Genomic DNA, 27,721 nt, shown 5'->3' with positions numbered 1-27,721 from the left:
GTGGCAATTAGGTCGACTACCGCGTTGGTACGACATTTTGTTCACAGCGAAAAGACCACATTTTATAAATTTTGTGAATTACGCCTAGTCGCCACTTTGCATGATTTTAAGCTTCGAACTCGTATAGTGATATAGATATGTTGGAAAGTATGTGTGTAGAGGAGTGATTCAGAATACACAAGTATATATGAACTTAGCAAATATATATCGCGTTCCTCTAATTTATAAATTTCTATTATATTTATGTTTTCTACGTTTTAATATTTTTGACTTTGTTATATCAGTTGATCCAAGAATTCTGAATCTATCAATCGTTCGATATATTATATAATAGGAGAATTAGAGAGTAAGGACCTTTTTTTCAAATTGAAAGGTTTCAGTAGTGATCAATGAGTATTTGCGATATAATTTGCAAAAAGTTCATATAGTCTCTGTTTTAGTCTTTTTATTGTAATTATGGTGAAATCTTAAATGAAAGCGATTAGCGCGTCTAATCTTTAAATTCAATATTAATATTATATTTTAATTTTTCAAAATTCTGTCACAAATGTAATAATACCGATATTAATTTGGGCGGCACTTCATCCTCGTTTCTCATTCTGTATCTCGACAATCCACGAATACAGAGATTTAAAAAAAAAACATAAGACATATAGCTATATGCATGTTCGAAAAGTTTCAGAGCTAAATAATTTAACAATAATTGCAAAAGAAATTAGATGTTTATCTGTCCCAATGCAAACTTTACTGAATCTGATGCGTAAATATGAAATAAGCGTTAATTTTGTCAAAATTTCTTTTACGTTGCTATTGCGCTTCTGAACTTTTTTTGACGTACCTTGTACATATGACATAAGCTATATGATATGTGCGTAATACTATTTCGTGGAGCTGGCACATGAAATCGCGCTTTCTCCAAGAACACACCTCTCGTGATATCCTCCAAGATGGAAGATATACAGCATATTTCTCTCATTGCAAACGAGTACCACTTTTCGACTGAAAGTTAATATATACCACAAAGATTCACTGTGCAATTTACAGTCATGAGTTCATAGTCTTCATATCGTGCAATAGGATCATCCACGCTATTTATATACCATAAACAGCTACCACAGTTCCGCGGCATAAGATATCGCTCTTAAGCCGTTGCGTAATCGTTTCTGTGTTGCTCCACGAAATAAACTACGAAATTCAGAGGCATACGCCATGCTTTTGAGTAGAGAACGAGAGAACGTAGACTGTTTTAGAGCCCAGTGAGAAACAAGATTGACGGACACGGGAAGAGGTTGAAAACCCGTGTAATCGTTACAGTCGCGAGATAAATAATATTGGATGAATCCTAAACAGAATGAGCTAGGGAGAGAGTTATTATACGAACAACGCAACGTAATGCAGTTGAGTCTAGACATAACGAGCCTCTAACACAAGACTGATTAGCTAATCCCACTGTACATCCGTAATCTCTCAGTAAGTTAAAGATACAAGACAAAATGGTAGAAGTTCCAGACTGTTCCATATCCGCAAACGCCCTCCTCTTGATGATTTATTTCGTTTGTTTTTACACCGTGCATCCCCGTTCAACGGTATATTTAGTCTACTACGAGATTTATTACTGCGATCCATGGTTGTTTCGTTCCTACAATATCGCGTGTGTATACGCGCCACTTTGACTCGTTACTTATCAGAGCAAATGCGATAAAGCAACATATAAACAGGTATCTGAAATTATTGTTATAACTTTCTTTGTAAGTTTTTTTATTTTTTTTTATTTTTTGTTTTTGTTGAATTGATGTGTGTCAATTGATCTCTTTTCACGCGACACTATTTAAAGGAATATTCCTTGTTTAAATCATTTAATTTTTTATATTTCCTATCTAATCCATTAAATGATCAGATCTTTGTTAAAATCAAATGTACAAGATTTTTTCTTGTTATTTACATACACATACAAATATTTAATAATATATATAAATAAAATTATTTTAAAGTGCAATTTTAAATGAAAGATTATACTCATATAATACATGTATACAGGCATGCTATTTTACACATGAAAATTTTATTTTATTATTTATTATTTTTAAATGTAACTGGAGCACAATTTTTTTTTTAGTTTCGCTAAAACTAACCGTTCGAAAACTGATCCCCAAATTTATCAAAAAATTATTTATTATAAAGAAAAATAATGCTTTAATCTCAGAATACCCTGTGTATCAACGAGCAAAGTATCGGTGATCTAATAACAAATATCTAATACTGTTTATAACATACAAGTGTATTGAATACAAAAAATTGCAACATCACAGTTTGTGTACAGATATAAAACAACGTAGGGAAAAAAAATATGAGGAAGAAAAAAATGTAATTTTAGATAAAACCTGTAAAAATCGTAAATCCTGACGTGTCATCATTTTTTTTGTTTTATTTTGGAAGTATCCACTATTCAACCTCTTTTCTTCTCTATCGCTCTTGGCGATTCTACATAGATTAACGATCATGCGGTCATCTATGTTTATCTTTCGCTTTTTTTTTTACACGCCTAATTCTGTTCACTTCTAACGTGCCAAGCTAAACGATTAGGCATTTATTTATTGGAATACTGTTACCTCTAATCAAGTACACTGATCGCAAAATTCGTTCCGAATTCTTGATGAAATAATCGAATTACATCGAGATAGCGTACTTACAGCCTTGGATCATGGCAAATCCATTTTGTCTCTCGCAACTCCGATGACGTTTCGTTTAACGTATATGTACATATAATCTGTTTTCTTCCGTTCAGCTTGTACCTTTTTTATAAACAAGATGCTTGAATACGTACGTTTCTGAGGGAAAAGTGGTAAAATCTAGATACGTATTAAACGGAATTCAGCAAAGAAGGAACACGATTAATAATGAACAGAATTACACGGCCGATGTATCGTAATAATAAGCTTCGCTCGTATCGTGAAGAATATCTAGTGTAATAACAAACAAATGCAGTTAACGCTTAGACCATGTACATGTACTATATATGAAGTAAGAGTATCGTAAGATTAACACGAAATGTTTCCTATATGGCCGTGTAAGTCTCCGTATTATAAGAACGGCGCGCGATCGCTAAAACTTAGGCCTATAATTTTAATAGTTCTGTAATATATTAGAATTAACTTGAAAAATTTTAAGGTAGTTACATAATCGTGTCTGAAAATCGTGTAACTATAAAGTGCAGAAGTGTGTGCCTGTTGATGCGCATATTGACCGACTCGACAAGTATGTAATCTGTGTCTTTGAACGTACGTAAATCGCAAGAGTAGAGATTTCAGAGTGGTTGGCCGCGTGCCAACGGATCAATGTACATCTGTATCAATGTTGGTAAAAATCGAGAAGTATCGGACATCATAATAGAGAAACAGCATTTACTTTATCATAAAAATTAAGCAGGCCGTGTGCTTCGACTGCGTCGCATGAATAATTAATAAGTCCTTCGCTGATCTTTAGACTGAATCATAAACTCCATTTATTCTCTGGATTGAAAAATCTTGACGTAGGATTGCGCCATCTCGATTTGATTGAATTTATTTGTATTTATTCTGTATAAATGATGAATTTAGAGTGCAAATGCAATTTTGAGACGCTACCAATTAGTTGATATATGAAGCATCTGTTGCAATTTAGCAAATATATATGAGCATTATACGGCGATTCAATTCCTTTCGCAACCGATATCACGCCCTTTGTATTTCGAACTCGTTGCATCGATACCTCACGTAGAATTTGAAAAAGACTTATTAATTTTATATTAGAGAATATCATGAGCCACGCATTTGCAACCCGATATTTCTGTTATACACGGTTCTTTTGTTACGGATAAATTTTTACGGTATATATCTAAATAAAAGAATTTTGCTGTGAAATAAAGTCCCCGTTATGAACTTTCTTATTTTAATAGTAACGGCTTTAAGAGCCCACGTCATGTCTTTATTTAGAAACTTTTTTAATCTTAAATACTGTTTGCAATTTTGTTCACAGTTCCTATTATTACTGTATTTATATGCAAGTAGTAGACAAGATCTCTGATACAATATTGTGTGTAATATTACATATCATTATCAATTTATGCTAATATATAATTTCAGACCATATTTATTGTCTACTATTCAATCAATTTACTATTTTTCACTTTGCGAAATAAGTTACTTGATTGTATAACTGCTCAATATTAGATTGCTCAAGTCTCGTGACAGTAAAACAATAAAATAAAAATTATAAGAGTTTTTTTATTTCAATTAAATTCACGAAACGTTTCGTTCTATTTTGTTTACTTTTGTACATAATAAGCTATCAGCAAAGATCATGTGGGTTTTATTTAAAGAAAAGTAAAAAGATGTTTAATACAAATTAGGATCGTATTACTCAAAGTTATTCAGGATAATTGCACTTTTTTATATGTTCTTTGTATATATTTTTAGATTTTTCAAAGAAAATACTTGAAAACACAGAATAATGTTTTTATTGGAATTAGACGCGTTCTTTTAAATTTGTGCCCCATCGTTCCTATTCTATGAACATCGATGTTTTTAATAGATTACGTTACAACTGATATACATAGATTACTGTTAATTATATATTTTTGTGCGTACCATAGAACTATCACTTGCAGAACGTACGCGCTTTTTGAAATAAATGTGCATATGCTTTAATTGTTCATTGTGTTCACGCAGTATTATGAGATATATATATATATATATATATATATATATATATATATATATATATATATATATATATATATATATATCATAAAGATTTAACCGTAATACAGAATGTTTTATTATTTAAACTGGCAGTCCCAATCAGAAATAGCTTCTCGACAAAAGTTTTACTCTCGCAAAAATTTTTAAAATTTCTGTTGCTTTCGATGAATTTTTTACTACAATTTCAATTAAATGTAAACAAATTGTAAATAAATTCTTGAATCAATTTTCCAAAATGATATTTGAGAGATATTGATAAAAGTAAATATCACTTAAGTATATTAAAAATATTAGAAAATATGTATCAAACTTCTATTACATTATCTGTATATGCAACTTTTTGTTATTCGATAATGTTGAAATTTCTTTACAAGTTTCGAATCAACTTTTCGATCGAAACGACATTATTTCAAGAAACTATTTTTGATTGAGAGTATTATCTTACTTAAATTACTGAAAACGATTCGTGGTCACATACTAATGCTCAAATTGCTAATTTGCAAATGCAATGGAAGCAAAGTTGTTCGGACGATTTGCGAATGATTATGATACAGATGTGCAAAGATTATAAATTAAAAAACTTTTTTTTTATTTCCAATGTTTTGTGCGTCGGTTCAGCCTACAAATGCTTGTAAATAGCTGTTGGATTTTTTGCTAAAACACGCAAGTATGCGGACGAATTATATAGCAAGAGTGTTATGTGGTTCTCTAGACTATAAAGTATGGATGAACGTTTAATAAACGATGGATGAAAGTATGTTTATAGTATGTTAAATAAAATTAATGCCACATATTACTCGAAACGTATATGCGTTCATATGCAAAGCTTCTTAAGAAAAAGGCGCGAATGTAAAAAAAAAAGAATGAAATACTCGTTGTTCTCGACACAAGTTTAATGCCGAAGAATATTTTATCGTTAACATCGATCTTTACGGAGCTGATGTACGCTTGGGTCTTTTGTTAATGATCATAGTCATTAGACGGATTTATCCACCTCTGATGCAATGTTTACGCGTTAATAAATAATTCGCCCTCGTAAAAGGACGAAAAAGGAATACCGAATCAAAGATTAGCCTAACGTCTTTTAGTAATCATGCGTGATGCTGCGACGATACCACGAACCGTTCACAATAAAATGTTGTATAGACCGATTTTGAAATACAGATCGACTATAATATATCTGTAATTAATATTATTTAATGTAAAGCGATATAGATCAATTTTGTCAGACTTTTTAAAACGTACGGATTTACACTACTTTGAAAAACGTGTGAACAATTCATATATGCTATACCAAGAAGAAAGAAGTTGTTAACTTGATTAAATTTCTTCAGTTTAAGAGTTGTACTTTATTTATGTATTTAAATTGAATATATAAATATTTGAACAAAAATATTTTATGTATTTAAGTTAGATATACGAATACTCAAGAGAAGAAATTTTAACCAAGTTGAAAAATTAGTCGAGTTAACAACATTTTTCTTCTGCTCAGTGTATACAAAATACACACTCAAATATCATATTACGAGGGCAAACAATTTGCTTAAAGATTGTTCTGGGTGATGCACAAATGTATAATTTTCTTTTTGAGTTTAAAGCAAACACCACTGCCATAACGAAAGACAAACCTACGAGAAAAAAAAAGATACATCCTTATGAATGAAACACAAGTCCGCGTGCGCGCAACGTTAGTTATATCACGTATATCTCAAAATTAAATCCTCGTCTCGCGTCATCTCGAATCTTTGGTTATTCGCTTCTATGTAGTACGATGTATTGCGTGTAATCGCTTGTATATTTGTATTTTTGCGTGTCGTGCCGTATGTAACATTATCGAACGTTATATGGAAAATTCAGTGAATTCTTCGCTGCACGGTACGACGTAGCGTGGTAGACAGTTGTGTGTTTTAGCTCGAGAGAGAGAAAGAGAGAGAGGGGGGGGGAGAGAAAGAGAGCATTAACGAATTAGCAAGTTATAATTTCTTTTTAGATTAAGAATAATTTTTGTTTACGCACGTCAATTAGTGCAACGATTTCTACTTTCTTCTGTAAGTTACACCTTTAAGTGCCGCACGAACGAACGTATGTACGGGGGATGTAAACGTTCGTTGTGTGGGGACGATAATGAACGCGAGAACCGAAATGCACCTCGGAGTCAGTAACAAAAGCCGATGGTTGCTAGGTACAACCATTGCTACCAGATAGTCGTAGATGTAATTTTCATTTGTAATATCGTCATTGTAAGAATATAGGGCCGCGCTATGGACAAGGGCGACGATCCCTTATCTGTCATCTGTATATCTATAACTGTTTCCATCTTCCCTCCCGTCGCGCAACCCCTCGAAGGTATTGATGTGAACCGCGCAACCGGGCAACGCTTGACAAATTTAGATATATCCGATTATCTTGCATTAAAAATTGTATTTACTATTATTAACTATACGATACGCGCTGTACGCAAAGGAAAAAACAAACTTTATTTACCAAATACCAGATTTTTTAATAAAACGCTTTTTGTGAAGGAAAATACCGAATACCTGGTACGAGTATCACTACCTCGCTACGTATCGAATTATTATTATTATTATTATTATTATTTATATTTGTATTTATTTTTCGCGTTTTCTGTGAAACACGCATTGCGAAACGTGAAATGCAAAACGCGATGTACAGTTTACTGGAATATAAAAATATTGACAATGCGCAGTATTTTTGTGCTTTTGATGTTTATTCTACTTCTCGTGCATCACTTTGAAATAATGCAGATTTTATTTTAATATTTTAGAATCTCTTTAATATGTTTTTTTTTTTACAGAGTTGAGTGAGCCAATATTTTTTTAAATTAATAAAGCTAATGATTATACTACCATCAATTTAGTTACGTTAAAAGTTGGATGAATGTAAAACTGTTATAAAAATTGTCTTAAAATTTAGTTAAATTAAAAATTAATTTTAAAAAGCATTATTTTAATTACGGTAGTCGCGATAGCGACGTAAGGAATACGATCGTACGAAGTTCGCTTGATGGATCTTTCGCGCGCTCACATCATATAATTTATCAAAGATAGTGCACAATTGATCGACGACGCGACGCAGTCGAATCAATTTTGCAAATTACACGCACGTATATGGCAATGGCCAAGCAGCAATCGTAAACAAATGAAGAATGTACAACATATACATACACAATACATATTCGTTCTGGCACTACTGTTTCAAATAAACCGTCATGCAAATCAGCAAATCAATACGTATGTATGTACCTAATATAAGAAGATAGCGCATAATCGCAAATAATTGTTTAATCGATACGATAAATCCCCCTTTATAGTATACTATTTCATGATTTGACAATTGATTTGACAATTCAACACAAATGTGATTGCAATATCGAGATTCGCAATGTGCCGCCAGAACTTTCACGCCGCAGTATGAAAAATCGATTGTACAATTACATCTGCGTCTTCGTTGTGCTTGAGATTTTACAATCATCGATTTGTTATTCGAAAATCATCAATGATACTTACAGATATCGACAGTACGTGATGTTCATACATATATGCTCTGCATTATACGTTTGCTTTTGCATAATCTATTGCAGATACAATAGGATTTTATACTTTCTATATTCTATATCGTTACTAATTGTTACGCATTATTCGTTGCACGTAAAACATCTCTTAATATTTTACATCGTTTAGAAGATTGCACATTTTCAGGACAAAACGGGAGATATCCGTAGTTGAAACCCCACAATCAGCGGGAGACGTCAGCTATGCGAAAAAGATAAATTTGAAACATGAAAAGCAAAACGATAATGATTATGAAGATGGTACGTATCAAGATGATGCCAAAGAGAAACTTCAAGCTTTAAGAAAAGGTAGAAATTCTACAATCTTGGCTGATTTCCACCCATCAAATGCTGAAGAGTCCTTCGATCGTGACACACCCAACTATTTTAATTCGCAACATTCGAATGAGAGATTAGGAGAAACAGAAGAAGCGAGCAATCTCGTGCGTTTACCTCGTAACATAAACAACGATCTCGACAGATATACCGATCAGAACGAGGGATCAAGTTTGTACGACGATTACGAGGCGAAAGACGTCGCGAAGCGTGGTATCTTAAATGGCGAGGATTACGAAGAAATGGAAGACGACTCGCCGGAAATATCGGAAGACATGGCTGCGGTACAGGGGTCAACGAATGAAGTCGACAAGAGGGAAATACCGAAAGATGCTCGGGTTAAGAGAGATCAAGCGGAGATTTCAGAAATGCTCGATAAATCCAAGTCGAATCCGGACGATTCAGCAAAATTAGAAGAGTCGAAGACTGCGCCACAAAATTCTTATTCGCGTGACGTTTCTCGCGTCGAATTGTCGAAAAGTTTTAACGACGCGTCCAAGTTCAAAGACTTCGGAGCGAAGAACATCATTTCAAAATCAAATGGTTTCTCCAAGATCCAGGAACCAGCGAGCATAGTCGCTGCGTCCAAGAGAGACGAATCAAACGCGGAATACGAGAAACGCGTGGAAGAGGAGATTCAGCGGAAGATCGATTCGATTAAGGAAGATATTCGACGAGACATTGAAGCGCAGCAACGAATAAGAGACATCGAGGACAACAATGCCAAATTCGACGAATTGCAGGATGAAGAGCACGAGGATGAGGACAGACAGAATTTCGAGGATGAACCGATCGAGAAACGCCAGACTATAGCCAAAAGATCCATACGAGAGATCGTCGATGATGCAGTCGCTTCTTCCAAGAAAGACGAGGAGAAACGATCTTCGAGAAAACAGTATAAAAAGCGGCAACATCGATCTCAGATGAGCGATAGGTCGGAGACTTTGAAGGAGAATAAAAATCTGAAAAGACGGTCCGCGACTAATCAAGAAAAATCTTTTGAGCAAATTCCTGCAAAAGAGCATCTCAAAAAGAAACGCGAACGCGTCAGACAAATTTTCTTGATGAATAATGATCAACATCAGACGAAGAAGAGACAATTAAGAAGACGCTATGCGTCGTCAACCGATCGAATAGCTATCGGATCCAAAAGTGAATTATTTATGAATCCCGATTCTCATCTCCTTACGGATAACAGAATGGTAAAGCAATTATAATTAGCTGAAAGCGAACTAAAACCACAAAGCATTGCGCAATGTATTATTAAAAATGGATATACTGTGCAAAATAAATTACACAGTTATTGCTTAAAGTTAATAAAAATATAAATACAACGTACAAGGTATTGGTGGGAGAAAATTTAAGGAATGATTCTAGATGAGATAAAATAACACGAAAATTAAAAAAAACAAAATTTCAATGAATATTTCGTTTTTTAATTATAAATGATCTCTTATTTTATCTAGAATCACTTTTTTCTCACCTGTCACTGAACATATACTCACAATCAGTACAAAAATAAACCAAGAAATAAAACTGTTACAGCCTCAAACATTTTTGTCACCTGATAGCGAAAATGAGAATAACGAGGGAGAACAAAGTCCTGCAGCAGAACACTCCGATTCTTTAGTGTCTCTTACTGGAAGTTCGCAGGAACTGAGTCCACGTTTAGAAAAAGAATATAAAGAAGCCTTTGGTGGATTACAGAGTGAGCCTGGTAGCGCTTTAGCTAGATTCAAGAGAATCAAACGCGTGCTAGTTAATCCTAACGCAAAAATTTGAAGTTTTTATTAAAATGTAAAATAACACAGATTGATCTTTAATTTTCAGAGAAAAAATATTTTTATCGTATAAAATAAAATTGCACAAAAAATATAACGATACTTTTAAACTATGATAATAGCAAATTAAATAGCATGATTAAATAATAAGAATAGGAATAGATTTATGTAAAAAAAATTATATCATAAATATTAAAGGCAAAGTAATATATTTACAAGGAATAGATTATAGCTAATAAAAGATAATAGAGTAATGATATCAATTACGAAATAATCTGAGATTGCGTGTCGATCTAATTGCAATTTAAATAAACAATACATAAATTCTTGACATAAAAGTGCATAATTATTTATGAATCTCTGCTGATTATATAAATTTAAAAAAAAATCAAAATATTTCTTTTTATTTAATTATTCTTGCCTCATAGGGTATTGAAAAAAATTTATAAATAGCATTCAGAGAGCACATTTTTACCAATCTTTATAAAGCAGAATGATTATCTAGATAAATTAGTATTCGATCACACATCATATATTTGAATCAACAATATCATAAGTTAAATTAGTTCAAATTATAATAGGTAAGTTTCGTTTTTTATCTTTTATTTTTTTTTTATTTGCTAAATATACCATTTTACTCACATTTTATTAGCATTTTCCTGATTATAAGCAATTTCAATATAAAAAAAATTTATATATATATATATATATATATATATATATATATATATATATATATATATGAAACATACTATAAAAAATTACCAGCAAATATTACTAAGTTTAATGACATTTATAAATAAATAGATTTAATTAAAAAAATCAAATGTACAAATAAAAAATGCATAAATATGATAAAAGAAAATAAAACATAAAAAAATACATGTTCTGATATACTCTTATTAATAGCTAATAAGTTTAGAAGATATCTGGATTAACTAAAGTTATCAAAATTATTAGCAATACTTACACTTAAAAAATGTCTACATATCATTCAAAATTTTCGATAATTGCTGCTAAACTTTTCTTTTCCTCCGCGCTTGCAAAACTATACTGTACAGATAATGCAGATAGTTCCTTGAGCTGTTTCTTTCCGATATTAAAAACAATACTTAATATCTCCAATTCCTTTGATAAGAACGTATTGAAAACACCTTTATCATCAGTCTGAAAATGATTATAATTTCATTTTTTATTAAATTTTCAACAAAATATTATTTTTTTCATACTCACTCCAATAGTTATAGGATGTCCAGCTTCGTATAAATATTTAAATTGATGATACATATAAGCGGGCACTGTTTGGCATTTAATATTCGACGTTAAGCATAATTCTAAATTAAAAGAAAAAAGATAAAATAATACAAACTATTACAATTTATCAAAATATCAATCTTTAAGGGATTATCGAGGATGGCTTACCAACAGGAATTTTAGATTCCAACAACATGTCAAACAATTGTTGAGAACCCTGTAAACTAGGATGAATGCAAGTACAATGTCCTAATCGATCAGGTTTAAATTTTAATATATTATTTGTTTCCACTTCATTTGGTACCTGTATACATATTTTTCTATTCAATTACATTTATTATATAGGATCTGTATCAGTCAATGAATCATGAAACAACTTAATATAATTACATTTTCAAAGTAAAAAATATTTTAATCAAATCTATATAAAAATTAAATCTAAAAGATATCAATTAATTTGTAATTTTTTATTTCAAAGTTTTATTATTTTAATATTTTTTTCAACCAGTCATTGTTCAGCGACTGGTACAGTGACCCTATGTAGAGTTTATTTTGTTTAAAAGATAATTTACCTCTGCACAATGAACTGTGATTTTAAGACCTACTTTCCTAGACTTTTCTAATAATTCTAAAAATAAATCGCCCCTTGTTGGATCACCACTGAGATCAATACCTACAACATATTCTGGATATTTCTCTCTAAATTCTATAGCAAGATTTATATTTTCTTCAGCAGATTCGAAGCCTTCTTTTCGATTAATTGATACTAGTAGTTTTACAAGAATTTGTGGAAATTTAGACTTGGACACTCTGCAAACATTTAGACATAAGATACAATTTATTAATTATAATTACAATTACAATTCACCAGTTACTTACTCGATAGCTTGTATTATAGCTTGGAGGTATTCCACTTTTGTCATTACATCCTTTACAGCACGAGGAGTACTTCTCAATTCTAAATAAATTACATTATCCTCGTAAAACTCTTTTATCACATCGCAAGCAGCAGTAAATACAGTTTGTGGTGAACTCGTCAATGCATGTGCTATGTCAAATATTTTAAAACATCTGAAAAATGAATACTGATACATTCCAATACATTCTGTATTAAAGAATTCATTAATTTAATAATATGTTTTAGAGAAAAAGCAATGATTACGTACTCGCTTAGAGATGAAAAATTGGTGATATTCACAAGATCTTGGTATTCGGAAGCAACTTTTGAATGATTCATTATACATAAATTTCGCAATATATTTACGCTTAATGAACCATTTAAATGTGCATGAAGTTCCTGATAAATCAACGAAAGAATTTTTATATTAAAATGTGTACGATTATAAAATATAAATTAAAAGTATAAAAATAAAAATTATTTTCCACAATAAACGTCATTCTTAAACTTAAACGTACCACTTTGGGTAATTTTCGGCAAAACTCCATCATATCCATTTTACTACACAATTAACGTATCTTCTGATTATATAAAATGATGTAATTAAAAGTAATTATCTAGAATATCCTCACCACAACGCTTTTTGAAATTAGGACGCTCATTCAACGCGTTTTCGCGAAACGAATGAATCTGGCAGTAAAAAGTGTCGCTCTGCCCCGCGAACCGAGATATCAAGCATTAAAGTTGACGACTATAGAGGTTAGAAAATCTGTCGTAACCAACGTAGAGACCCTCTATAAAAGACCCTTTCTAAACCAACGTAATGTAATGAACTGTGACCGTATGCGGTATGCGTATGCAAAAAGTGCACGAATTTGAAATGTGTATGAATAAGTACTTATTCTCTAATTACACAAATTCTCTGCTTTGAAAACACAAATTATTTTCTTATATAATTCTTGTGTTCTTAAAGTAGAGAATTACTTAGTGCATGTTTTTAAAGCAGAGAATTTTATTTATACATACGTGTAATTAGAGAAAATATAAATAAAGAAAATAATTAACAAAGACCTCTCAGTTATGCAAGATGGGAATATATAATGTACCATAAATCAAATCTTTACTTCACTAATTAAATAGATGAGTCTACAATATAATTAAAACTATAAAAAAGATTAACAAGACCTCTATGAAAAATAGAATCATCTATTATTTATTTGTTGGAACTGTTGTTATTACAAATTAAAGTGCAAATTCACATTTACAACGTTGTTAATCTATTAATTGCTATTAATTTTTTAATAAAAAGACAATATAAGCTTATACAAATATTATTTAATTTTTGTGATATTTTATTTTGTAACAATTCCTTCCATATTTTTTGTTTCTTCATTAATATAATACCGTCTCAGAATTCCAAACAATTAAAATAATACACATATATGTATATTCTTACGTGATTTATTTGGATATATAATTAATAAAAATTGAATTTTATTTTTAGATTTAATGATTAGTAGATAGCTTTGTTTTATTTGTCCATTTTATACTTATTTTTTAGGATTCTTGCGGTCTTATATCAAAAATTAAAAGATTAGATGAAAAGAAAAGGTTTATAGCGTCTCGCCATATTTTTACGTTTAATATATATTTTTTTAATGATGTATATTATTGAATATTAAATTATTATCAAATAATGAGAAATATTCCGTTGACATGCTGGAGAGATCATAAAAACAGCCAAGAGATTAATTTCGTATTATAAGATGGCTTAGGAGAGAGTTCAGTTTACAGTCGTTCCGGAAAGAAATTCGGGATTTCGGGCTCGAGAAATCGCTCCTGATACGCGGGGATCATGCAGAGCAAAGAGGTAGCAGGAAGTAAACTAGTACTTACCCCGTTTTATTCACTTTCTACTTTACCGACTGTCGATGTCGGTGCCGTAGATAATAATAACATACTCGATTATCTACAGCGCCGTCATCGACAGTCGGTAAAATAGAAAGTGAATAAAACGGGGTAAGTACTAGTTTACTTCCTGCTACCTCTTTGCTCTGCATGATCCCCGCGTATCAGGAGCGATTTCTCGAGCCCGAAATCCTGGATTTCTTCCCGGAACGACTGCACACTGAATTCTTCCCTCACCTATTTTATAATTCGAAATTAATCTCTTGCTTGTTTTTATGATCTCTCCAGCATCTCAACAAATGCGGAATATGTTTCTCACTATTATTTAATAATAATTTAATATTAAATAATATACATTCTTATTAATATACATATTAAACGCAAAAATATGGCGAGACGTTATAAACCTTTCCATATAATTTTAGTTTTTGATGTAAGACCGTAAAAATCCTAGAAAGTAAGTACAAAATGAACAAGTAAAACAAACCAATCTACTTATTATTTAATCTAAAAATAAAATTCAATTTTTATTAATTCTATAATATGTATATCCATATAAATCAAGTAAGAATACATATGTGTATTTTAATCGTTTTGAATTCCAAGACGGTATTATATTAGAGAAACAAAAAATATGGAAGAAATTGTTACAATAAAGTATCATAAAAACTAAAAATTTGTATTCTAGCCTTTCATTAAATAATTAATAACAAAGGATTAATAAAGTTGTAAATGCAGATTTGCACTTCATAATGCAGCAGTTGTAATAAATAAATAACAGATGATTTTACCTTGCGTAGAGGTCTTGTTATAGTTTTAATTAATATATTGTCTTTTTATAGTTTTAATTAATATATTGTAGATTCGTCTATTTAGTAAAGCAAAGATTTGATTCATGATATGTCCCACCTTGCGTAATTAGAGTTATATATTTTCGTTATCTATATTTTCTCTAATTACACATACTAATTCACTGCTTTAAAAACACAAGAATTATATAAAAAAATAATTTGTGTTTTCAAAGCTAAGAATTTGTGTAATTAAAGAATAAATACTTAATCACACACATTTCAAATTTGTGCACTTTTTGCATATGCATACGGTCACAGATCGTTAGATTACGTCGGTTATGACAGATTTTCTAATCTCAATAGTCATCAACTTTAGTGCTTAATATCTTGGTTCGCGTGGCAGAGCGACATTATTTTCTTATAAAAATATAATAAAGAATAAGACAAAGATTTATAATAGATGACTTTATTTTTTAAAGAAAGTATTGGTTAATATACAATATTAGAATAATGCAACAATTTATGTTTAGAATATTACTCAAATGTATGTATACATACATGTATATTATAATATACGATTTATGTACAATCATATTTATCGCATTTATTATATACAATAATATTTAATTTATATACATATACAGTATTCGACAACAGATGAGAGAAAATGTAAAAAGAAATCCTATAGATGATAAAATAAGACAAAAATAAAATTACGACCAAGACTTCGTTTTTTTTTATTATAAATATTCACATAAAAAATGCCTAAAGCATATGAATATTTAGGCATTATAATTAAAAACGAAATCTTCATCAAATTTTTTTATTTTGTCCTATTTTATCATCTAAAATTACTCCTTGAATTTTCTGCCACTTGTTACTGAGTAGCCTTTGTATATGTAATAAAAATGTATATTCCATATCAAATTTTTACAATTTGTACAACACATACAGTATTGAAAGATTCTTAAAACTATCTCTATATGTACACACAACAAATATTTCTAGCATTTATATCATATGTTTGTATATATGAAAAGAATTAAACACCCTTAAACCTAACAACATATTATGATTATTTCATTAGACAACATTTTCCCAGTTTCCATTTACTAAAAGAATTTTATGGACCACGAAGTTGAGCCAATAAAGCTTCATTTTTGCGACATTCAATAGTAAGTTGTCTAACTGCCGCAACATATTTGCGTTGCTGCTCTACGAGAGTGACGAGTTGTCGACTAAGCGTATCCCGTCTACCTTTTTCGTCGGCACATCGTTTCTCCACCTAAATAAAAAAAAATAGTATTTAAATTATTTGTATGTTCAATTTTGCAACATTAATTCGACTCATCTTTGAATTTTACAGGACAAACAAAATTAAGGTCCTATAGAATCGAAAAATTTAAAGATGTGTGCGTATATACCATCGTTTTGTTGCGCTTCACTCCTGCAACAATTGATTCGAATTGTTTCAGAAACTGTTCCTTGCCACTTGTCGATGCCATAGCTCTGTTTGGTAAAACGTATTAAATTATCTATATCTTTAACATTACAGATATTTAAAAACTAGCAATATTTACAGTACGTACTCATTATAGTTATCCTGAATAGAATTTAATAATGACAATTCTTTACTTATGTACAGTTTCGTATCATCGAGAGTATTGTACAATGTATAATATTGTTTAGTTTCTTTGTGCTTAGCTGAAACTGTAATATGTCATTTTAATCAAAATTTCTCGAAATAGATACTTTTAAACTGCATGATTATTCTTATAATCAATGAATAAAAATAAATTCAGTTAACCTTGATTATAGAGTTCCATAAAACGTCGCTGATATTGCGTCAATTCAGAGCGTCCTGGAACATCGTCCAATTGTCTCGTTAAAGATGCAATAATTCTATTTTTTTTAGCCAATTGCAATCGCACTCGTGTTATAGCTTCTTTTTGCTCTTCATATTCCTTGACACGATCCTCCTCCTCCACAGGAGTACCATTTTCAATCTCTTGTAACATACCTCGAAGAAGATTTAAGTCCGACTTACATTGTTCTCGGAAATTGTGTTCTTGTTCTTTCAATCCCTCATGTACAGACAAAAGTTCCTCTAATCGTTTAAAAACACTGAAAATTAAGTAAAATTTGTATTCCATATATATTTTTATATTTAAAGGAAATAAAAGAAAAGATTGATATGTAATAATATATATATATATATATATATATATATTTTTATATTTTTTTTTTTTATTTATTTATATAAGTCTTGTTTATATAATCAGTCATAACTCTTTGCTTCTAAATACCTATCATTATCATTAATTCCAATTTCCCGAATCTTTTTAAAGGAGCGTTCAATGGTGTCTCTTCTCACACGATGTTCTTTAACTTTTTCTACTATTTCACTAAGTTTATCAGACAAGTTATCTCTCTCCTTCGTTAACTTGCGCACTCGAGATTGCAATGTCGTCTTTTGCTTCTGTAATGCGATTAGAGCGCGCGACGAATCCGTTGCGTTACCATCCTATATTAACAAAAATATATTGTTTACAATATTACGTGCTTTAATTACATCGCATAAAAGTACATTCTATACTTTAATTTACCTTTACTGCAGAAGTAGTCATAGATGCATATTTTTCTGCCACTTTAGCAATTTCTTGTGCTTGTATACCAACAATGTTTCCAACTGTACTTACACTTAACCGCATCTATATTAAAAATAAAAAATAATAATAATTGTATTATAGAAGCAATATTCATAACAATTGACTTTTTAAAAGAAGATAATAATTTTAAAGCCTTTAAATCATTTAGTACGTTATATTACTTAAACCATGTTGGTACGTAACATTTTAAAAAATTTACCGAATTTTCTTCTATAACAGACAGAGCAGCAGTGATTTGTTCAGTAGTGTTCTAAAAAAAATATAAAGATATAAATCGCATTAACTTTTCTACAAGTTTAACAAATATTACTAAACAATTAAATTGAAAGCGATAACAAACGTTTATAATAAACGCATCACTTTTATTGCACACCAACAATTGTGTTGACTCTAATCATCTCACCACATCATTGTTTATTTAATATTTAAAAATCCTTTAAAAATCCATTAAATTGAATTTCTTTTATAAGAAATGATACCTTTTCATTATTTCTTTCATTATTTGACTCGTTTCTTGAATCGCTACTTTTAGATTCCATTGATGTTGTTGCTGATGTATTTTTAACAGCCTCAAATGCTGCTTCATATTCTAATACCGTACCAATAAATCTATTTGATTCATCTGTCACAAAATCCTCTTTTTGTTTGAACAAACGCCGTGGTTCGTACGCTTTCTAATATATTAAAAAAATATAAAATAACTTTTTATAATATTTTGATAATTTTAGAGAAAATAACTTTTACCTTAACCAAATGTAAATTTCTGATAATATTCTCATTAACTGTTGCTCCAATTTCGGAATCTTCACTAAAAGAATGTTTTTTGTGAAATTGATTTAATGCAAAAGCTCTCACAAAATCTGCCATTTCCTGTCGCATTTCCATGGAACGTTTTACCAGCCATTGAATAACTGGGAATATATGAATACAGTCTAAGCCTTGTATTTGATGTGGTTCTATTCGATATGGACAATTCATTTTGGGGAGCATAATTACAATTTTCTCAGTCAAAGAACTGCAACGTGTTAATTTCAAACAATATTAAACATCAAAGTTATTGTTAAAAAGATTTTCTAAATAAAAGAAATGAAATATAAAGAATAAAAAGATTTGTTTACATATTATAAAAAGAAATTAATAAAGTAAATAAAATTGGCAATTTAAAAATAAATATACAATGTGATATACAGTACGTACATTTTTTGGCCAATTGTAAGATTCTCTTGAAAAAGTAAATCCACATCTACATCAAAATTGCATGACTCTATGCACCAAGTCATACCACCAACAACCTAGTCAAATGTATTATTTTTGAAATTACATATAAAAAATTACATATAAATAAAATAAAAATTGAAAATAATTCACAAACCTTATCAAAATTTGATAAACCTTTTATTCGTGCCCTAAAATAGCCCGCAGCAACAAGCAAGTCAATAATTTCTTGAAATTTAATGGTTTGTTCCTCATCTTCGCGTACATCAACCTAAGAATATTTGATTACTTCAATAATTAAATTAAATGATAAATTGATACATCTATCCAAATAGATGTATCCATTGATACATCTATTTTCTAAAGAATTTCTCTTATTATAACTCTCTTCTCTTATTATAAATACAAAGAAAACATTAGTGCGTAGTACTAGTGTGTAATTATTGTAATTATATATTGAAAAGTGCATTGTTATTTTAATTTGTAATAAATAATTCAATTTATATATTTTATATACCTGTTGTTTATCTTATAAAGTATATACTGATCTGTATTGATTTTAATATACATAAAAAATTCATCAATTTATAATTGTAAAAGATAATTATAAAAGATCTTTATTATTTTAAATTTTATGATAGTCAGATGAAAATCTTCAAACACGTAATAAAAAGCTTAAAAGAGATATTTTGCCAAATAGATATCAATATGTTGATTACTATGTTGATATCAAATATCTTACCTCCGTACTTCCGGAGCTTCTTAGTAACCCTTTCGGCACGTCGTTCAACATATTCTGATTTTTCAGAGACAGCACGCTGTTTATTTTAATATATCTAAGACTAAAATTGAAAGGAGAGATTTATTGCAATTTATTATAATTTATGTGAAAGGTTCCAACTCCCCGAACTGTCACAGTCAGTCTTCATTAGATTTATCGCGTTAATTAAAATCTCCGAAAATTTTACATTTGAAATAAGATAAATATATTATAACAGACGTTGGAAAGAGAGAAAGCAAAGATGTTGAGTGCAAAAAGTGTAAACGACAAGCAGACAGACCTCCTGACAAGAAACAAGAGCCATATGTTAAAATTTACGATATCGTTTGAGATATATGTATATATATTTTATTAAGCCCGTATCAAACGCCTCGTGAAAGATTCGCGATGGGTGCGTTTGCACGGCGCGGTTGCGCGAATCGGAGCTCGGTTGCTCCGACTGCTCTCGGAAGTCTCGTGATCTCGGAACACGAAGTTGGCAGTAGCCAGTAGCCGCAGCCGCACTCCGCATCCGCAGAACAGCAGGGTCAGCAGGCAGGCAGCGCGTCGTAGATCGTAGCGCGGTACGGCGCGGGCGCGAAGCGTCGCGACACATCCGCGAGAATCACCCCTTAATCGGTGCGATAATCGGGCGCCGTCGGCGAATTTCGGGTTTGCGCTCGGCTACGTCGTGCTCTACGGTCGTGCGCGCGTATGAATCTCGATTAGTTTGGTGCCTTTGGCAGGTTACGATCGGAACGTTCGAACGATCGCCGCCTCCCGCTCGTTCGATCGACTCGCCGACCGAGACCGGAGACTGGACATTGCCGGTGTGCGGGATATCGTGACAGGTGTCGAGAAAGAGAGTGAGAGTGAGAGAGAAAGAGGCTCCGTGTAACTTGAACGAACGGCACGAGGGAGGAGGCCGGAGAAGGAGCGCGCGCGCGCGCGCGCGAGACAGAGTGAGAGAGAAAGAGACACATACACACAGGAACGCGACACACAGCACAGGGAGTGACACACGACGTGGTGCGTGTGGTGCATCCGTCCGTTCGTCGCCCGTTCGACCAACCGTTCGTTCGTCTGTCCGTCCGCTCGCTCGCTCACTCGCTCGTTCGCTCGTCCGCCCATACACACGGCACGGCGGCACAGCACGCGCGACGCACGTACGTACGCACGTACGCACGCACGTACGCCCGCACGCACGCACACACACGCACGCACGCACGCACGTACGCACGGCGTCCGGAGCGCGCGCGCGCCTCGCGCGATACACTTGCGCGTTTACGTACGTACGATACACGCACGCACACACGTACGCACGGAAGAGATTGGCCGAGGAGGTCCCCCGTCCAACGGCGCCAATTTAATGGATCCGACCATCGGTTGGTACCAACCGGAGCAGTACGGCCCCGCCAAGGACCTTTGGTTGCATATCTGGGAGGCTGAGAAGGGCCTCGACGTCCTCACCCTGCGTAACGACGCGAACACGAGTAACGCGATGGGCGTGCGGCTGCAACAAGACGATCCTGAAGCTCGCTCTTCAAACCGGTACCATCGAACGGCGGACCACGACGACGACGACGGCGGCGGCGGCAGCGACTGCGGCGACGATCGCGGCCGGCATCATGCCGTTATCCAACGCCAACACCGGCACCAGCGGCAACGGCAACGGCAGTGGTAACGGCGGTAATGCCAGCAGTAGTAGCAGCACCAGCAGTAGCAACAACAATAGCAATAGCAGCAACAATAGCAACGGTAGCAACGGCCGGGCCGCGTCCGCTGTTCACGGCACTGCCGCCGGCAACGGAAACGGCGAGCACCGCGTGCCCCTCAACGCCGGCAACTTCTATTACAATCCGTCCCGCAGGAAAGGCGACAATCGGGCGAGCACCTACGGCATGAATTACAATTACGATGCTCTTGTGGGCGAGTACGGCGGCTGTCCTTGGCGCGTGCCGGACAAACACTACTCCAAGGGGGTGATAGGGTGAGTATTCGATTCACATCATCGGCCTGAGAAGGATTGCCCGCACGGTCCATATGGCTCTCGGTTTAGGTTATGTTAAGGCGCTTTGAATGCCGTCCAGACAGTATCGAGGACGAGAGGGAGGAAGAATAGCCGGAGATAATGATACAAAGTGATTTGATCCTTCGGATCTTTAAATATTACCTTTCTATATTTCTAGCGCCCGCAAGAGAGAGAGAGTGTGTGTGTGTGTGTGTGTGTGTGTGTGTGTGTGTGTGTGTGTGTGTTGTGTGTGTGTGTTTGCGCGCGCGTGTGCGTGTGTGTGTGTGCCCTTCAGTATGATGGACGAGATCTCCCAGTGGAACCTTCTCTCTCTTTCCATGTAGATTTACAAATATAACTTCTAAATAGCAAAAAGTTTGAAGTTATTATCGTTATTGTTGACTCATAAAAAAACTGTAAACATGTCCAACATTCAGATATGAAGGACAAGGCATGCCAACTCCCTTGCGCAAACATACCTCAGATGAAATTTCACTTTTAAACACTTTTTAGAAATTTGCACTTATATATATTAGAAATGTTTTTTTATGGACATATTGCGTCTTTGTAGACTGAGCAAACACAAAATTTTTCAATTTTTCAATTTTATACATGTAGATTGTATTCTAAATAAATACACATCAATCAGGAAAGTAATAAAAGTTAAATTAAAAAAAGATAAAATGGGGACAAATGATATAGATTGAAATAAGGCTAATTGTTTTATATCCAACATAACAAAATTAATATTTATATTACATTTAGAACTGGAAACATTGAAGCAGTTATGATTAGCTCCGAGTTAACTTATGTTTAATTACTGCTGCAAATAATTAATATTAAAATATGCATAATTTTTTTCTCTTTTGAACAATTTTATATTTTTAATTTGTGTTGCTTTCTTCACTGAGGTGTATTATACATTTTGCTGGATCATTTTAGATTTAGAGACTTTAAAAAATTGACTTTGTAATACATTGTCATTGAATAGTTTTATTTTCTGTTTAGATTACACGAGGAAATAGAAGATTTTTTTGCATACATGTGCCCCTCGCACGAAGAGCATGTATTAAGATTGACAGTTGTAAAAAGAATAGAAAGTGTAATTTATGATCTCTGGCCAGATTCGAAAGTTGAAGTATTTGGTAGCTTTCGCACTGGTTTATATTTGCCTACGAGGTAAGTCTATACAATTTATACAAAAATATATATGTAATCTGAAAGAGATATTTGTTTACCATAGACATACATATTAGATACCATGAAATATACAGATACTTTCTTACTTGTTGCAGTGATATAGATTTGGTAGTAATAGGAATGTGGACAAATCTTCCATTGCGTACTTTGGAACGTGCTTTGCTAGATCAAAATATTGCTGAGCCATCATCTATAAAAGTGTTGGACAAGGCCAGTGTACCGATTGTCAAACTGACTGATAAGGAGAGTGAGATTAAAGTGGACATTAGTTTCAACATGAACAATGGTGTCAAATCTGCCGAGTTAATAAATTCTTTTAAGAAGCAATATCCAGTTCTGGAGAAGCTAGTCATGGTGTTGAAGCAGTTTCTATTGCAAAGAGATCTTAACGAAGTGTTCACCGGTGGTATATCCTCATACAGTTTAATACTCATGACTATCAGTTTTTTACAAGTGAGTACAATCGTGGTGACATGTATGTTGGAACCATTTCTTATTGTAACAATCCTATCTCGAAACTGAAACTAATTGCTGTTATTACATGATTTCATTCCAGTTACATCCGAGAAAGGATATTCATTGTCCAAACACCAACCTGGGAGTATTGTTAATTGAATTTCTAGAGCTATATGGTAGAAAGTTCAACTATGTTAAGACTGGCATACGCGTAAAGGATGGTGGTCTTTATATATCTAAAGAGGAGGTCTAATAATTTTATATTTACATTATAATATGAGATTTTATATATAAAATAGCAGGCTACGCATTGGATATTCAGAATTGTGAATTGGAAATGAAAATTCAGTCAGAAATACGCGGATTAAAATTAAAATTTGATTAGTCGAATTCTAATCTTTGATTTGTAATTCTTAATTTCCAATGTGTAATCAGATATGGGCTTTAATACTTTGATATTGATTATACATGTTAATTAACAGATTCAACGAGATATGATAGATGGTCATCGACCATCCCTGTTGTGTATAGAAGATCCGCTCACACCCGGAAACGATATCGGCCGTAGTAGTTACGGTGCTTTGTATGTAAAGAGTGCATTTAATTGGGCCTATTGTATTCTCTCTCAAGCGGCCAATCCCTCAAATATCTTAATCAATGACGCCAGTAAAGTAAGGTAAGATTTTCATTATTTTCTCAAAATATCTTTTAATTATCTCTTTGTTTTTTCTCTCTTCTACTTCATTTTACACGGCATTATATTTTTATTACTGAAAACTAAAACAAACGATATTTTCATTATATAGCATACTGGGAAGAATAATCCGCGTGACTGATGAAGTAATAGAATATCGTAAATGGATTAAAGACACATTCCTCTTACCCATAAGCGAAGGAGATTCTCTGTCAAGTTCAACTGGTTCTGATGCGTCCACTCTTTCAGCTCCCGCCAGTGATACGGTAAATAAATGTTTTCAAAAAGTATATCTTTATATTATTATTATTTTTATGTATACATAATTTTATACATCCTACATTAATTTCTTTGTATATAATATCCTAATTTACTCGAAATCAAAATTTGAAATTTTCGGACCTGTTTTTGATTAGAAAACTCCTATTTTTAATCAATTCGGAATTATACATTAAATTTTCTACAACTTAAATATAGTACTAAATACTACCTAAGCAAAAAACTCTGAATCCATTTGTTCTTTTTCCTGAAATAAATTTACAAACCTCTAATTAACTATATGTACAAACCTGCTGTCTCTTAAGTGTGCTCAATATAACATAGAATTGTCCTTAATTCTGGAATTATTTACATATCTATTTAAGGACTCCGAGTGTAGTCGTGGCAATTCTCCAAACACTGGTGGGAAGAATGAAAACGACAAAAACAAAGATAGGCACTTTTATAATAGTCACCAAATCCACAGTTATTCTGGAAGAAAAGCATTCAAAACAACCACTCACGGTATGACAATCAATTGATTTTATTTGTTACCTGTATATATAACAAAGTTGCTACAATAGATTTCAATGAGAGTGTTACTTGTTACACGAATATACAATATCTTTCACATTTGTCGTGTGTTATTTTACCGATGTTTCTTTATTGCAGCCAGTCACCAACAGAGCTTCAAAGGCAGCTATAATCGCATCAACAACAATATAGTTGGTCAGAACAAGACCAAGCACGCACTCCACAGTAATGGAAACAACAACAACAATAATAATAACAATACTAGTCACAGTCCAAGCTCTAGGCCAAACTCGATGAAGAGGAAGAAGCAGTGTACGATGCAACGTGGAACCGGAGATTGTGTACGGTGATGAAACGTGCACGATAATTTTGGACATTACTTCCGTCACTTAAGTAGCGAGCTCAATATCATAACTGTGTGATAGAAAGACAGCGATTAATAATCGGTCATGTAATAACTGAACATCCTACGCGACTTCACTTTCAGTTTCAGTTTCTCTGTACAGAAGGGCACAACGGTTTACGGTTCTGAGAGAACCAACAATTTGAAAAATTTATGATTCTTGTGCAAAACAAGACTGCCCATACAAGCAGTAGCTATACATATATATACATATTTCTTATTGTTTTCCCATTTACCAGAATCATATTTTTTGCTCTGTATGCAAAAGTTTAAGAATTTAAGTCTTTAAAAATTAAAGACGTACGAATTTCTAATCGAGAATCGAGATAAGATCCATTTCGCTTTCACGGTTCGTTGCATAAGTTATAAACGGTACCCAGTGTAATAATATTTTATTAATTATCTCATCTATAAGAAAAAAAATCTGAAAATTATCATTACCATCGTCGAATAGTAATTGTGTTCACGGCCATGATGAGTAACATATTGTAATTTAAAAGTACGAATAGTATACAGACGATAAGTTGTAGTTTTTCTCAACACATAAAAAACTGTAAAACACGCTAATAGTGACAACAAAAAACTTAGTTTTCTATACGAAACTATATTCTTATAACAAGGTGACAGCAAATTTGGTGATATTGGGACTTATCTAGTGTACATATTGTAATATACAACATATAGAGAAGTAAGTCTAAGAGTTACCTATTGAATTCTTTTTTAACTTATAAATATTTAAAATAGTGATTACATTATTATAGTGATTTTATCATAACAATTTGTGAATGGAGCCATATCTATTTAAAACTATAAATTTTTTTGTTTTTTTTTTTCTCTATAAAGTATAAGTATATTGTTGTTGAAAGATTTTGGTATGTTTTTCAGATTTTAATAAAATTACAGGTTTACAAGTACGATGGTTAAAAAAAAATAAATTTTGAATAATATTTTTAAAAAGTAGCTTATTATTGAGATCGAGTGATGACAACGCTTCGAATCTTCACAGTCTATTTCGTAGCAACAATTTTTTTTCTTTTGCAAATTAGCTTTATCTACTTTTTTGTACAAAGAGACGCCAGTTTTTTCATGTTAGCATAATTCTTAATATCCTCTGAACAATGATGTATTATTTTTATATCAGATAATTGAAACAAAACACATGTTTGTATTATACAAAGGGAGAAGAAAACGAAGAATCTGATATTTATGAATCTTACATTGCATTTTATGAAAACTTATGTATATGACAATACGCGAAAAGGCCTTGACATTACTTAAAAGCTCCGTACGTTACGTTCGTCGATCGTGGTAGGCATAGTTCACTTTCACATATTACATTCCGTTGACGCAATAATTAATAATACAAAATAGAATGAGTTTACTCTGCAACAAATCTCTTTGATGACATCAGATCAAAATCCCTTTCAGGTGCTACTGCATTTTTGTGTTCAACGATTTTTTAAATGTGCGATGTAAAGATTTATCTCTTGTAACTCTTTAATTTAGCCACGTAAAATGAGGATGTTTAGCTCTGATATATCTTTTTAAATTATATATAACACCCAGTATTCCGTGTATATTATTTAACTTAAAGCTCTTTCATATGTAATATTGTACGCTGTGATTGAATTTAATAATTAAATTGTCAATTGCTTAAAGATATATATAAATATATATAAATAATTTAAATGTTATTGTAAAGCATTATATAAAGCCATACTACATTTTTAAAACTATGTAAACTATTATTATCGATTAGTGATCCTAAACAAATTACGTGTTTTTTATAAATATCAGAATTTCGTAATCATTGAAAGTTTGATAACGAAACTTCGTGATCACTCATATTTATCGAATTTATCGAGACTTACCGGACCGTCTGTAAAAAAAATCCGCAAAAAAATGAAAAAAAAGTTTAATAAATATGAATGATGCCGATATTTGATCTTAATTATTTCTTGTTTGTACATAATTTTAAGGCGATTTTACCTCGTATATAACATCCATCGTTTAAGACCAGATAAATACACCGTTTATAAACTTTCTCGATAGCAATATAATACTCTGTATTTTCCAAAAAAAATTTTGATAGTCATTGTATATTTATATTTGTGTGAGTATATTTTTAAATAAGCAATAATGTAACGATGTAACGCGATCAGTAATACCATTTTACCTCTATAGAATTGTACTGTCGTTTCACAACCGTTACATTACGATCGTAAAGATATTTATTCGGCGCA

At 32.3% G+C, this 27,721-nt stretch overlaps 4 protein-coding genes across 8 annotated transcripts; 2 read left to right on the top strand and 2 right to left on the bottom strand.

Annotated features, from left to right (window-relative positions):
- Positions 1–8,423: 8,423 nt before the first annotated feature.
- Positions 8,424–11,018, top strand: LOC105195300 (myb-like protein X; the record flags this gene model as incomplete). Its single annotated transcript, XM_026133488.2, has 1 exon — positions 8,424–11,018. A coding segment is annotated over one exon (1,440 nt), but the record flags the coding sequence as incomplete, so codon positions are not given.
- On the bottom strand, positions 10,305–13,626 carry LOC105194411 (adenosine deaminase-like protein). Of its 3 annotated transcripts, none has more exons than XM_026133486.2 (8): positions 13,098–13,337; positions 12,848–12,978; positions 12,561–12,752; positions 12,254–12,491; positions 11,850–11,985; positions 11,661–11,761; positions 11,398–11,594; positions 10,305–10,411 (listed from the first exon to the last, which is right to left on the bottom strand). In XM_026133486.2, exons 1-7 carry the CDS (start codon positions 13,134–13,136, stop codon positions 11,418–11,420), a joined length of 1,014 nt encoding a protein of 337 aa, XP_025989271.2. In that variant the 5' UTR covers positions 13,137–13,337; the 3' UTR covers positions 10,305–10,411; positions 11,398–11,417. The 3 variants fall into 3 exon arrangements, with proteins under 3 accessions (XP_025989271.2, XP_011157608.2, XP_025989272.2); XM_026133487.2 differs by lacking the exon at positions 10,305–10,411 and having other exon boundaries at positions 11,418–11,594; positions 13,098–13,140; positions 13,212–13,626; XM_011159306.3 differs by lacking the exon at positions 10,305–10,411 and having other exon boundaries at positions 11,163–11,594.
- Positions 13,627–15,747: 2,121 nt separating this feature from the next.
- On the bottom strand, positions 15,748–21,126 carry LOC105195299 (coiled-coil domain-containing protein 93). 3 transcript variants are annotated; one of them, XM_039449978.1, is made up of 13 exons: positions 20,995–21,126; positions 19,905–20,004; positions 19,320–19,433; positions 19,145–19,239; positions 18,692–18,962; positions 18,427–18,621; positions 18,147–18,197; positions 17,885–17,989; positions 17,585–17,802; positions 17,086–17,402; positions 16,868–16,988; positions 16,703–16,787; positions 15,748–16,563 (listed from the first exon to the last, which is right to left on the bottom strand). In XM_039449978.1, exons 1-13 carry the CDS (start codon positions 21,051–21,053, stop codon positions 16,402–16,404), a joined length of 1,893 nt encoding a protein of 630 aa, XP_039305912.1. In that variant the 5' UTR covers positions 21,054–21,126; the 3' UTR covers positions 15,748–16,401. The 3 variants fall into 3 exon arrangements, with proteins under 3 accessions (XP_039305912.1, XP_039305911.1, XP_025989267.1); XM_039449977.1 differs by having other exon boundaries at positions 20,908–21,082; XM_026133482.2 differs by lacking the exon at positions 20,995–21,126 and adding an exon at positions 20,224–20,328.
- A 131-nt stretch (positions 21,127–21,257) lies between these two features.
- LOC105195101 (terminal nucleotidyltransferase 4B) lies at positions 21,258–27,418 on the top strand. Its single transcript, XM_039449982.1, has 9 exons — positions 21,258–21,448; positions 21,486–21,912; positions 22,942–23,112; positions 23,229–23,586; positions 23,690–23,836; positions 24,072–24,265; positions 24,396–24,549; positions 24,928–25,066; positions 25,214–27,418. The coding sequence occupies exons 1-9, from the start codon at positions 21,292–21,294 to the stop codon at positions 25,423–25,425; spliced, it is 1,959 nt and encodes a 652-aa protein (XP_039305916.1). The 5' UTR covers positions 21,258–21,291; the 3' UTR covers positions 25,426–27,418.
- Positions 27,419–27,721: the final 303 nt, after the last annotated feature.

The sequence above is a fragment of the Solenopsis invicta genome, chromosome 5 (assembly GCF_016802725.1).
Source record: "Solenopsis invicta isolate M01_SB chromosome 5, UNIL_Sinv_3.0, whole genome shotgun sequence".
Classification (NCBI taxonomy): Eukaryota; Metazoa; Arthropoda; class Insecta; order Hymenoptera; family Formicidae; genus Solenopsis; species Solenopsis invicta.
This window is presented reverse-complemented; position numbering and strand designations above follow the sequence as displayed.